This window comes from Coregonus lavaretus (assembly GCF_964263955.1).
Source record: "Coregonus lavaretus genome assembly, chromosome: 3".
In the NCBI taxonomy this organism is placed as follows: domain Eukaryota; kingdom Metazoa; phylum Chordata; class Actinopteri; order Salmoniformes; family Salmonidae; genus Coregonus; species Coregonus lavaretus.
In genome coordinates this window covers 33,820,886-33,834,708 of record NC_139990.1, presented here as the reverse complement: position 1 = coordinate 33,834,708, position 13,823 = coordinate 33,820,886, and the positions used below count along the sequence as shown (strand labels likewise).

Genomic DNA, 13,823 nt, shown 5'->3' with positions numbered 1-13,823 from the left:
CCACCTCATTAGCCTCGGATTTGGGTTCTGCAAGGACCACAGAAACGTCAGGGGATTATGTTCTGGGTACACCACGAGAAGTGCCACCTGAACCAACGTACACATCAAAATGTTGGAGACCAAATAAGCGCCAGCACTTCCTTCTACCACAGAATAATTGAGCTGGTACGAGTTAAACTTCTTAGAGAAGTAACTAATTGGATGGTCCACCCCCTGGACATCTGCCTGCAACAGCACAGCGCCAACACCTACATTACTAGCATCTACATGGAGTATGAACGGATCATTCAAACGAGGGGCAACAAGCACTGGGGCAGAACACAAGTGTCTCTACATTCTCGAATGCAGCTTGACATCTGTCCAACCAAATATACTTCACCTGAGCCTTAAGAAAGTCGGTCAGGGGTGCTACCATTGAGAAGTTCTTACAGAAGCTTTGATAATAACCAACCATACAGAGAAAGCGCATAAGCTCCTTCTTAGTCATGGGATGGTACACTGCTCAACAGCTTCAACTTTGGCATGCACTGGGCAAACCACATTCTGACAGACCACTTTGCCCATACAAGTGACACATTTGGCCAGATTAACTATCAAACAGTGCTTGTATACGTTAGACCAGATGTCATTATAAATGACCATATCATCCAAGTACACCGCACATCCGTCCAGACGAGAGACAACACGGTTCATGAGGCGCTGAAATGTCGCAGTTGCATTATGCAAACCAAAAGGCATAAGTGTATAAGAATACAGTCCAGAGGTTGTGATGAAAGCATACATCTCCCTTGCTCTAGGAGACAAGGGGACCTGCCAGTACCCTTTTAGAAGATCGAACTTGCGCACAAATTTGGCAGAACCCACTTGATCAACACAATCCTCCATACGAGGAAAGGAATCAGGCTTCGGAATGTTGTTCATTTTACGATAGTCAAGAAGCCTGATGCATCTTTTAGGCCATGCACAGACTATCAGACAAGGTGAAGCCCAACTGGAACAAGAATGTTCAGTAATATCGTTATCCAACATGTACATGACTTCTGCGTTTAAGTGCTTGCGATTGTCAGGAGAAACAGGGTAGAAGCGCTGCCTTATTGGCTGAGCATCTCCAACATCATGGTCAAAGAGTATGAGAGGGCGTATCAGAAAACAGTGCAGGATAACTTTCAATGAGTTCAACCAACTCAGTACGTTTACCGTCATCCAAATGCCTCAGAGCATGCAAATTCCCCAACGGCCTTGCAAAACACCATCAGGAGCTGAACTCTCCTCATACAACGTATGAGGCGAAAAGGAGTCTAGGGCAACTGAGAATGCAGAAAGGGCAGAACTAACTAAGTGAACTAATCACCTGACTTAACAGGAGTCGATGCCGATGAACGAGAGTAGTAAGGTTTCAACAAATTCACATGAAAAAGTTGTCCTGCAACACAGCCAGAGGGCCACGCACTGCATGTCCAAACACCAGATAATTCTGACTAAATCCTATACTCTCCTGGACAACTTCTCTAGTTGCCAACAGTAACCCTGGCAAACCTTCTTCCCAATCACCATCTAGCTCTGTACAGTATGCACGCAGGAGAGACTTCAGGGTTTAATGAAAATGCTCTAACGCACCCTGAGACTGTGCATGATAGGCAGAGGACTGGTTATGCTTGACACGAAGCTGCTGTAGCACTTGTGCAAACATGTGAGAGGTAAAATTAGAGCCTTTGTCACTCTGAATGACCCTAGGAATGCAAAATACAGAGATGAACTGAGATAAAGCCTTAGTAGTTATTGTGCGTAGCGGATAAGCAGCAGGGTACCTGGTTGCTTGACACATCACTAAGCAAATAGCTACTGCCAGACTTAGAGCGGGGCAAAGGACCAACACAGTCAATTATCAAATGTTCAAAAGGCTGACCAACGGCAGGAATACAATACAAAGGAGCAGGTTTAATTGACTGATTTGGCTTACCAGTCAACTGGCATGTGTGACATGTTTTAATGTAAGCAGAGGTCACGTTTAAACCTTGGCCAGAAAAAGTAACGCAAAATACAGTCATACATTTTCCTCCCAAATGTCCAGCAACATTATCATGGGAGGTTTGAAGCACTGTCTGGTGAAACCTAGAGGTCACTACAATCTAAATGGTAGGATCACCTAAAAAGTTTTCCACATGAGGCAGAACTTCCCATCCCATCAGCTGGCAACACAGTAAAACAGCTCCTTCAATGAGGGGTCATCCTGCTGTTCCTTCACCAAATCATCACGAGAAACAGACGAGATGCTCAGGCAAAGGCAAGTCAAATGGTTCTATAACCTACACAGAATTTTGTTCAGTTACTGACACCTCACGGCTCATGGCATGTGTCACTGCACAAGCTGGATAGATAACTGGACTATCTGGAGAGTTCTCTAACTCCTCAGGAGCAGGGAGAACAGGGGTTTGCTGTGTAACCACAAGGTAGTGGCACCCCAGCCCAGACCTGTACACCGGCTAACTGGTTACCCAGAATAAGATCAATACCCTCAACTGGTAGATGAGGACGCACACCAACACAAACCTTTCCTTTCACAAGATCTGAGTCAGGTTGCAATGTATGCACAGGAACAGGAAAAACAAGCCACCCGATCCCATGAATTAGTATAGAATCTCCTTTATCTGACTCAGAAGAGAATGGCAATATGGATTCACAAACAAATTATTCCACAGAGCCTGTGTCTCGCAAGATTTTGACTGGCACTTTCTCATCACGTCCTACCAGGGATATATAACCCTCAGAAATGTATGCCGCATAGTCAGAAGCACTGGCCTTTTCAAAAGGTTCTGCATGCTTCTCAAGCGGAGATACAGTACTTGGACTAAGTGACATAGCTAGGCCAGAAAACTGTACTTTTGAGTTGCCACCAGAATTTGTAGCTTTTGCATTAAAGACAGGACATTCATTTTTCCAGTGTCCCTTACCTTGACAGTAGTTACAAACTCTGTTTAGGTCACTTCTACCTCGTACACCACGATCAACCTTAGGAAAACATTGATCTGCTCCCAACCTTAAACTTTTGGCAAGGGGAGAAGTACTCTTTACGGGCAGTTTCAGTATGACTACTAGGATAATAAAAAAGCTTTTACGGATCAAGACACATCTGATAGAACTGCTGCCTCACTAGGAGTTGCTTTCATCACACTGGTACTGAATTCTTAAATCCCTCATTTCCACCAGATCAGACAATTCCTCAAACGTATCTACCTCTGAGGCAGAGCACCAGCAATTAAACTGAAACACTAAATTACATGCAAAGTTTACATAGGTTTGCTTGTCACCTCTTTTCCAATTGCGAAAACGCTGCCTATAAGGCTCTGGGACCAATTCGTAGGCTTTTAACACTGCCGTTTTCACCGTTTTATAGACATGACGCTCAGCTAAACTTAACGCTGACTAGGCCTCTTGAGCTTTACCAGTTAACACACTGTAGCAGTAAAGTACAACCTGCATGAGACCAATCTCTAGATTCTGCTACTCAATCAAAGAAAATAGTTTCTGGGTCCTTTTCATTAAACTTAAGAAGTAAACGCACATTTCTTACAATGTCCTCAGTTGGATGTTTGTTACTGGCTAAACTGGTGACTTGTCTAAGCTAACCCTCTCTGATTAGGTCTAGTTTATACTGTTCCATCTGTAATTTTGCCAACTGAGTTAGTTTTAATCTGCTATTTTTCTAGTTGTAGCATTAACTCTTTCTGTTGCTCAAAATTTAAAACCAGAGACACCTGGTGACGCAACTGGAGTAACAAACTGTGGCACTTGAACAGTTAGGATTCCTTCCTAAACTACTTTGGCTTTTAGACTGGCCTTCATGTCTTTTAATTGCTTACGATCCAATTCAATATTGTAGTGCAATCTGCTCTTTAGTGCACTACTCCAAAAGTGCGTCAGACGGGCACTCAATAAACTTGTCTACATTACTAGCCATGATAAACTCAACTAAATTAACAATTTAGACTGACAAAAGCCTACACAAGTAGTGTTGGTACAAAGTGTACACTGATAATGTGAAGGACAACCAACACAAAAATGAAACCTCCCCAGCCCTATTCTAACTAATAAATCTATCTAACTGACTATCTAATCTCAACCATAGTCTTCTATACTGGCAGTTGGTATTTACGCACTGGTTCCATCAGAAACAGAAAATCCAGTGACTGATCTGAATCCAAGGAAGTGCTCCATAGGCAATTTATTACAAATAGGCTCTACCCGCGGTCTCCACCACACTAAAGAGAAAACAAAATGACTTGATCTCAAAAGGAGATCAGTCACTGAAACCTACAAGGGGATATGTGGTTCCTACCAACTGAAGTGGCTATCCTTACCAAGTCAATGTAACACGTACCAGCACCTAAAACCCCAATGATTAGGAAATAGGCACAAACAAATGGCTTTGTAGACCAACACACAGGGGACAAAAGCTGCTTCCCTGCCAGTATCCACCAAAACAAACCCCCTAAAGCTTACACAATCAAGGAAAAACCCTGAGAGAAAAAATGCAGGTTTTAACAAAGACTGCCAAACAAATAGTACCATATTGCATTCTAAGAACTGCAGTAACACAGCTGAACCCAATTTGGCCCCAATTACTATCCCTACACAGTGCTCCAAACTGACCATGCTCAAAACAGGGAGTCCAAACCAAATGTCAACCCCAAAAAAATTTGCCAAATGTACAAATAACATACTAACAAAACTACCATATAACCGGTCTCCAATTGGACAAGCCCACAGTGTTACGACCTGACTCATAGTTCGTAACAACAAAGGGACTTAAATGTAAAAAGGAATACATTTATTAATAAATACTAAATAATAATAAATACAAAAATGTGACATAAGCCGTGGACGTCTGTAGGATCAGTTGTGTATGCAGTGTGTGGAGATGATGTATGGTGAAAACAAACCAAAAAACCAAAAGGTGGTGGAAGCCAGCCTGCCAGTCAGGGAAGAGAGCCTGCAGGCCAAGCCTGCCCAAGTGCGCCACATCAGCTGACGATCCTCCCAGCTCTGCCCACTGGCCTCCTGCAAAAAGCAGACTACCAAACAGGAGATCCCAGCAGACAGAGTGGGAGGGACGTCACAAGGCTAATGCATACAAAGCAGAAAGTTTCCAAATAATCTGTGGGACAACAAAAATATTTTCATCTCAAAGTCGTCTGTCTGACCACCCGCAGCATGAAAAATGCTGATCGCACCGCAATGATCTCTGTCGGGATCTGCAGGTCCCGCAGGCATCCCGCGGGAATGCAGCCCTCTAGTGCAGTCAGTACACAACACTATGATCATAATTTCTTAGTAGGATCAGCTGGTGACAGGGGTCCCAGCAGGGTCAGACAGCCAGGGAAGACCAGTCTACGGAGCTCAGGGGAATTTTGCAGTATATTAATAATATCAGTGAATGATACAAAGTTCCATCTTGAATTGATGGGTAGACCTACAGTAGCTACTGGACAGCAGCTTAAGCTTAAAGCTACAGTCTGGGATCTGGAAATAATGGTAATTTCAATTATTGAACCATTGATTCTATTATTGGATAATATAATGTATAAATGTACACCAAGGTAATTCTTTGTCATGCCTCATCTTAGGAGGATCAGATGGTGACAGGGGTCTCAGCAGGGTCAGGCAGCCAGGGAGGACTAGTCTGTGACGGGGCTGAGGTGAATTTTTGCAGATACAACACTTTATTCCCTCTGTGCAGCAAACACTGGACAAGCCAGATGCTATTTTAAGGCAGTCTGACAAACCTCCAAAGTTGATTTCCAAACTGTATCAAGGGTTGATAGAGGCTTTTCCCGATGACACAAAACACATAAAACAAAAATGTGAGGAAGACCTGGTAGAAGCTATTGATGATGATGAATGGATACAGATATGTTTGAATGCCCAGTCATGTTCATATAATTTCAGACATAAATTACTGCAGATTAAGACCATCCATAGAACGTACTATATGCCAGCAAAACTGAATTACATGCATTCAGAAATGTCATTCCTCTGCTGGAGGTGTAAAACACAAAAGGGGACATATTTGCATATGTTATGGTCTTGTGAAGGCTGGCTGAATTATGGCTGAATTCTGGCAAAGATTATGTTATTTTATCTCAGCATGTCTACAGATTCTCCCTTCTCCCTGTTTTTGTTTGCTTGGAAATGTTGATACTGGAGACTTATTTTAAGAAACTGTGTAACCAAGCATTTATAGCGGCTAAGAAATGCATTGCCATTAATTGGAAGGTTGGTTATCCTCCCACAATGTCAAGTTATGTATCACTAGATTTGATTTATTACAAGATTAAGGGTATACTGGGCAACTTTCATAAGGTCTGGATGCCTTATATGGAATACAGTACGACTAAAGGAGTCTGTATTGAAAACATGCCCACGTCAGGGGAGATACCTATTTAGGCAATCCCTAGCTGCTGGGCTGCTCAGTCCTGGCCCTGGGGGTCTGCCATCCTGTGGGTTGTCACTCTGGCCTTGGCCTAACACACCCAAAACCAATAAATGAATGTTTCACTAAGATCCTAAAGCTGAGTGGGGTGTGTTGGGTTGGGGCACTAAAGGGTGGTGGACCCCTAGGGACAGGACGGGGAGACCCAGCTATATTGTGTGCAAGTAAAAAGAGCTCTACAGTACTATTAGTCCTATGAGATTAATTATATGGAGGATTAGCTGTTTCTGTGTGTTAATGTATATTTAATGGGGTTTTTAGTTTCCAAATCTTTCCCTTGGGAATAAAACAAATTAAAGGTGTGAACTGGGAAGGAAAATGTGTTGGGAGAGAGTTTAGTTATTGACTAGACTGGTGGGGGTTGGGCATGCAGGCAGCTCGGGCTGGCTGGTCGGTCTGGCTGAAATTTGATATAGAGGATGTCTTAGAAAAGACAATCAAAAGTTTTGTATTTTTTCAAGAGTTGTTAATTTGTTAGGCTATTGGTTAAAGGTGCAACACAATATTTATTATTGAATTACCTTTGAAATAGTTCAGTCTTATGAATCACTTAAACATATTTAATAATGATCTCTTACCTAGCTTGATGACTGTGGGCATTTTGCTTACTTTTTGTTCTAAATAGAGATGGCATATTGGATTGTGTAAAAATGCAGGAAATGAGCTTTAGATGGCCCAAAACATTCTGGGGGAGGACACCCAGACCCCCCGCCAGGTTATGTCCTCTCCTCTTCTAAAACCAAAGTGGCGCCGCTGAGGAGGGGCTGTATTATCATCAGGAGACGTATACTTCTATTACGGAAGAGGAATGAAGGGGAAAAGAGAGGCAGAGGAGGTTGAAGAGAGAGAGAGGGAGGAAGAGGGTGAGCTTGAATTGGTTAAAAATGGAGGGAAAAAGGGAGATGGTTTGTTGAAGAAGAATGGTAGAAAGTGTAAGCAGAGTGACCTGTACACCGGATCGAAGACAGGAGGAGAAATGGAAGTGAATGAGGGCGAGTATCAGAGGTGGTAGGTGTGGTGAAGTTCTCGGAGCCCGAGGCTTGCACCGAGGGTCAGGATAAAGATGAGTCTGTGACGGTAGTGACATTTTTGGAAGAAGTGGACCCTTGCCTTTTGGCTGATTCATTTGTGGTTTCAGGGTGGGTGAAAATGGAGTTAGGTGCTGTGGAATCGGTGATGGTAACCTGAAGCATAGCCGTGGGAAGTAGGGGTGCGGAGGATGCTGCAGCACCCCCCTGAAAAATCGGAATAAAAGAAAAGTATGTATTTTGGGCCTTTAATAGTCCTGTATTAGCGGACGAATATAGCAAAAACTCCCTGCGTAGAACAAAAAAAATTCGCAGCACCCCACCCCCAAACTACTTTCCCACGGCTATGACCCGAAGTGGTCTTGTGATAATTGTTTGTGTTTCTGTTGGTCAGAGGGAGCAGGCGCTCCGTGTTAAACGACTGGGGACAAGAGATGTGAATTGTTTTGTGCTCAAGAAAAGGGGGCCATTGAAATGAGTGATTTCTGGGGTAGCAATAAATGTGAAAGAGGACCAACTGAAGGGGAAGATTCCCAGTGTTTGTGATGCTCGTCGTTTGGTGTGACACAGACAGTGTGGTGTGAGTGGAGAAACAGAGTTTTGATGTTGAGTCTTTGCCCGACAAAGTGATGGTAGGATATATCAGTTATCCCGTACAAGCTTTTGTACCGGTAGAAGCGGTATGTGTTAGTTGTAGGGGTGCCCATGGGGCTGGGGATCCGAAATGTCCGGTGAGAGAGAGGCAGGTTGAGGTTATCCAGGTTAAAGTAGTGCAGAAGATGTCGTATGCTGAGGCAGTGAAGAAAGTAGAGGAAGATGGGTCAAGGGGGAGGGATCCTGAGAGGAGTGGTGTGAGTAGTAGATCTTTACCAGTACAGAGGGCCAACAAGTGATATACTGTATGCTTCAGTAAGATTGCATTTTTTGCGTTTATAGCAATGGTTATAAACTGTACTACAGGGATGGAACGTAAGTCGCAGAAAATTGAGGTTGTGGTGGCAGCTGCAGATAACTATTTCGGTGTATGAGATTTGACGTCAGAGGTGTTACAGGGTGTGTTGAGTGGTGGTATAATAATAAGCCATTTAGCAGACGCTTTTATCCAAAGCGACTTACAGTCATGCGTGCATACATTTTTGTGTATGGGTGGTCCCGGGGATCGAACCCACTACCTTGGCGTTACAAGCGCCATGCTCTACCAGCTGAGCTACAGAGGACCACTGTCCCGTCCTTTCAGGCTGTTGGCCTGAGGTACGACTAGTTAGATTTAGTGGAGTAGGGTGGTGGGTTTTTAATGAGTGTAGGGTTAGATGGTAGGTTTTTATTTTATTATTTTCAAGCAAAGTATGAGAGAGTTACACTCCAGTCTAGTTGGTGGCGGTAATGCAACATTTATTGGATGCCAACCACCATTAAACCTCATCGAAGAAGAACATTATTTTTACACAATGTTAGCTAGCTATGTGTCTTCACAATTGTTATTTGATTGAATGTATTGCTAGCTGGACTCAAAATCAATACACTGTTTCGTTGGAATATCACTCACACATGGGCTCAATGTTTGATTCACTATCTCCTGGGATCTAGCCAGCCAACCTTTACTTTAGCAAGATCTAGTAGCTAACGCAGAGATATTAGAGAAAGGAGGAGATAGGAATCAAAATGTGCAATGATCGAGTTACGTATAACGCCCCACCCAGCAGACTGTGGACCACTCGCGTTCACGTTGTCATGCTGCGTCGCTCAATCCCTTCTCAAAGTCAGGGTATGGGTTGATAAGCCTGCTATTTTCCTCGAAAGTACGTAATATCATGATTCCAAAGCTATACGATATTACAGAGAACGTTAATTATCTCACATTTCGGAAAATATTTGTAATGTTGTACTCACGAAATGTATGCTATTGTTGGTTTTTGGAGCTAGCGCTCCAATTCACGCCTTGCAAGAGAGCGCTCCTTGTCCCAGAATCGCCCGGTATGCACTGCGCGGCCTATTGACAACGCCTGGGCAACGTTCACAATGAGCTGTAATACGATTCCTGTGGAGTTTCCCCATCTCCTCAAAAGTATCTCTGGCTAATGTAGCTAACCCAAGAAACCTCTGAAGAACGTTTCATCAAGCGGCAGTCCAGAATGGCCGAGTCACCTTTGTCGGGTGTGAATGTAGTACTAGTTATGGCATATGGCAGCCTGGTAAGTGATATTTTAAATGCATTACTAGGTGCAATCAATTACTTAGCTATATATACACATCATTGGGTGCAATCCGTGAGAGATGTAACGTTAGCTAGCCAACTAAACTATGCATACAAATAGCCCCTGATGAATAGGCTAACAGTTAGCTATCTATCTAACGTTAATGTTACAGCTTCTTTGGGAGATATTGTTTCATGTCACATGCCTTAGACCAGGGTTGCCACAACCTTGTTCCTGGAGAGCTACCTTCCAGTAGGTTTTCGCTCCAACCCCAGGTGTAACTAACCTGATTCATTTTATCAACCTGCTAATTATTAGAATCAGATGTGCTAGATTAGGGTTGGAGCAAAAACCTACAGGACGGTAGCTCTCCAGGAACAGGGTTGGGCAGTCCTGCCTTAGACCAACCCTGTTCCTGGAGAGCTACCCGCCTGTAGGTTTTCGCTCCACCCCAGTTGGAACTAACCTGGTTCAATTTATCGACTAGCTAGTACTAAATTAGATTCATTAGGGTTGGAGTGAAAACCTACAGGATGGTAACTCTCCAGGAACAAGGTTGGAGAGCCCTGCCTTAGACAATCTGGGTATATTTCACTACTTAAAATGACTTACAATTAGCACAAACTGGTATGGATTGTGTCTTTAAAAATGTAACCTATATTAATATTCTTGACATTCAGACTCAGTTTTTTTGCACAGGTGTTTGTATTGCTATTTATCTTCGTCAAGAGGCAGATCATGCGTTTCGCTATGAGGTCCCGCAGAGGACCCCATGCCCCTATTGGACACAACGCACCCAAGGCAAGACCCTCAGCTTTCAATAGAGACAATCCTCTCCATAATCTCTCTCATTTACTATCATCCTACTCTATGCTGCCATCAATCAAACAGAAATTAATACCATAGTATTTGTTCTCTTTGTATGTTGATGGTTTGAGCCTTGTTGATATTTCCGCAGGGTTTGCGGGAAGAGATTGATGCGCGCCTGTCCAAGGTTCAGGAAATTCGCTTCGAGCCGCGTCTCCTCTCTGAGGAGGATGATAGGCTGAGGCACGGGACACAGTTCAGTAAGTCACCATTCAAATGCATACATGCAACACGTGTTCTCTGTAGTGGAAGAGATGTTGTGTTTTTATAGTACTGTAATAGTAGCATTAATGACATCCATGATATTCTCAGGTTGCTACAACTACCTGTACAGGATGAAGGCTCTAGATGCCATTCGGGACTCGGGTAAGAGCCGATAGTAGAGAGGTATTTTAAAATCTATGGTTTAAAGAATGGATGTACATTACAATTGGCATATGTTCTCCTCTTTCTTATAATTATCCCTCCTCTCTCTCCAACCCCAGGGATCCCGCTGCAGGAGATGGGCCGCAACCCGAACGCCATCACAGGACGCAGTTTCCGCAACTGGCTGCTTGATCTGCGTAACTCCCACTCCCTGATCAAGAGCAGCCGTAGCACCCTCATTGACAACCTGTTGGAGGGATATGACAGCGCACGCCATGGCACAGGGGTAAGTGTTTGTGTGTGTGATTTTTGTTTTTGTGAATTGACTGTTTTCGTGTTGACAGTGTTCGTCAGTGGAAGTGACTTTCTCTGTGTTTTAGGTATTTGGTGAAGCGGAATATATGAAATACCAGGATGCTCTGAATGAACTGGCTGATGTGTAAGTATTATTACAAAAATGAATGTGTTTGCTCAACAAATAAATATATCAGTAGGAAGAGATGCCTTTGGTCCTCAACTCCTGTCACAGAAATCTTCACTATCATGCCATTTAATTTGAGTTTGACACTACCCTCTCTCTTCTCTCCACAGTGTGAAAGCCTACTCCAGCACCACCAGTCTGGACCAGCATCACCAGTCAGCAGCCAAGGACCTGATGGGCTCCCCAGCCCGCAGCACCCCCTCCACCATCCAAGTCACCTACCTGCCCTCCACCAGCCAGCGCAGCAAGAGGCCAAAGCACTTCCTAGAGCTCAAGAACTTCAAAGACAACTACAACACACTGGAGAGCACCATGTGAGAGGTGACTGTTGGGCAGTTTTGGGGTCAGTTCCATTTCAATTCCTGCTTGTTGAATCCATAGGAACTGTATTCGATAGCAATAATTGGAATTGACCCCAGCTTTGCTATGGGGACTACCAAAAACATAGTAACAGAGCAAGCATGTAGTGTATATACCCTAAAGCTTGTGGAAGATCGTATTGCATGTACGTTTTACTTTATTTCCATTGGACATATGGAGAATTGTCCCATAATACAAAGCATTTGAATGAAGTCATATCAGGGTCTTTATCCCAGGAATCTACTATGAGTCTATGGTACTTCAATGTACTGGTGCTGACACATACACTAGTGACAAAGACTGTTGTACAACAGTTATGCATTAAAACTGTTAATTTCCCCTACACTTGAATTGTCAACTTCACGTGTGTGTATATATGTGTATTGATTGATTGTTTGTATAGATGAAGAAAATTATATTTATATGAATTTCATGATTTATTTTAACAGTTTTTTTACATGTAGAATCCGAACTGTGTAGTTATGTGATGTGTGTTGAGATTAAAACATGGAATGGAGCCAAATTAAACTCTCCATCGGTGTGTTTTCATTTCTCCACTAGATGGCATTAGCAAGTTGGGGAGCAACTTGGTCCACTGCATTTATTCAAGGAACAGTGCTTACAAAGTATGGAGAGTGATCAGTATGAAAATGCAAAGCTTAAATGCTAAATAGGAATGTGAAAATGATACATGAACATTTTATGTTCATATCAGATTGCATAATTCATGCCACAATTAAATTCCAAAGTTAAAATAAATCGAAAATGGTTACTAGAAAAAGCCAAATGTTGAACAGAAAATCGTAAATGCAAATTGAAAGTGGCTGTTTTCATTTTCCAACTACCCAATTAAGCATTTTCTCTTTTCAAAGTGTATGCATATTGCTTCTTGGAGGCGTGAACCAGGAGAGCAACACCACACCCCCATGTGGGCTCTCTGTACATTGATTTTAGACTAGAGTAACCAACACACAGGGTGAGAACCCAGGTCTCCTGCACACCAGAAAAGCATAGGCCTGGTAAGCTGAAGCCTAGGCATTGACTCAGGGAGCCAATGCAACTCTTCAGATCTCAGGCAAGGTTAGGCCTACTCATCATGCATGTCTGGTAACTAAACCATCTGAGTTCCAATTCACCATCCTTGACCTCTTCCTCCTCAGAGACACATCTGAGCCACGGCACAAATATGACAAGGGATTTTTCTGCCATTGAAATCCACCTAAGCATAAATAAAATAAAAGTATAAATTAATTTCAGAATAGAAAAAGGTATTAAGTGTAAACTTAAACAACTAAACCAGATATAAAGTATGTAGGAAAGAGAATGTACCTACAGTTCTGACCAATTATATGGTCACCCTTTCCTTTAAATAATTCCCTATTTCTTCTAAAATAAGTTGAAGTATAAAAAATAAAATTGGTCACCACACATTGTTATTGGATTTTCAACATTGCAGAACCAATTTTATTTTGTAAACTTAAGATCACCATTTTTATTTAGAAAAGAAAGACGAATGGCATGGACAAAATTATAGGCACCCTGGAGCTATTACTTGGTTGCACAGCCTTTGGCCAAGATAACTGCCAACAAATGCTTCATGTTGCTGCACCTTTCTACTGGGAATTTGGCCCACTCTTCAGCAGCAAACTTCTGTAATTCTTCATTGTTTGAGTGGTGCCCTCCACCAATTGCTGTTTTCATCTCTCGCCATAGGTTATGGATGTGATTCAGATCTGGACTCTTTGCTGGCCACTCCAGAACAGTCCAGTGTTTCTTCTTGAACCATTCCAGGGTGCTTTTTTATGTGTGTTTTGGGTTGTTGTATTGATGGAAGACCCACAGCCTTTCGATGGACACCCAGTTTTTGGAACATGGGTTGAACATTGGACTCCAAAACACCTGATAATCTGCTGATTTCATGATGCCCTGCACATGTTCAAGGCCACCAGTACTAGAGGCAGCAAAGCAACCCCACAGCATTTTTAAACCTCCCCCATTTTTTATTGTAGGGATGGTGTTCTTTTCATTGAATGCTT

General features: G+C 42.9%; 1 protein-coding gene across 1 annotated transcript; it reads left to right on the top strand.

Annotated features, from left to right (window-relative positions):
* The first annotated feature begins 9,595 nt into the window (after nt 1–9,595).
* On the top strand, nt 9,596–12,312 carry ltap1 (lipid transport auxiliary protein 1). The gene is made up of 7 exons (XM_084158116.1): nt 9,596–9,710; nt 10,413–10,514; nt 10,672–10,780; nt 10,893–10,946; nt 11,066–11,232; nt 11,327–11,385; nt 11,538–12,312. Exons 1-7 carry the CDS (start codon nt 9,651–9,653, stop codon nt 11,743–11,745), a joined length of 759 nt encoding a protein of 252 aa, XP_084014242.1. The 5' UTR covers nt 9,596–9,650; the 3' UTR covers nt 11,746–12,312.
* Nucleotides 12,313–13,823: the final 1,511 nt, after the last annotated feature.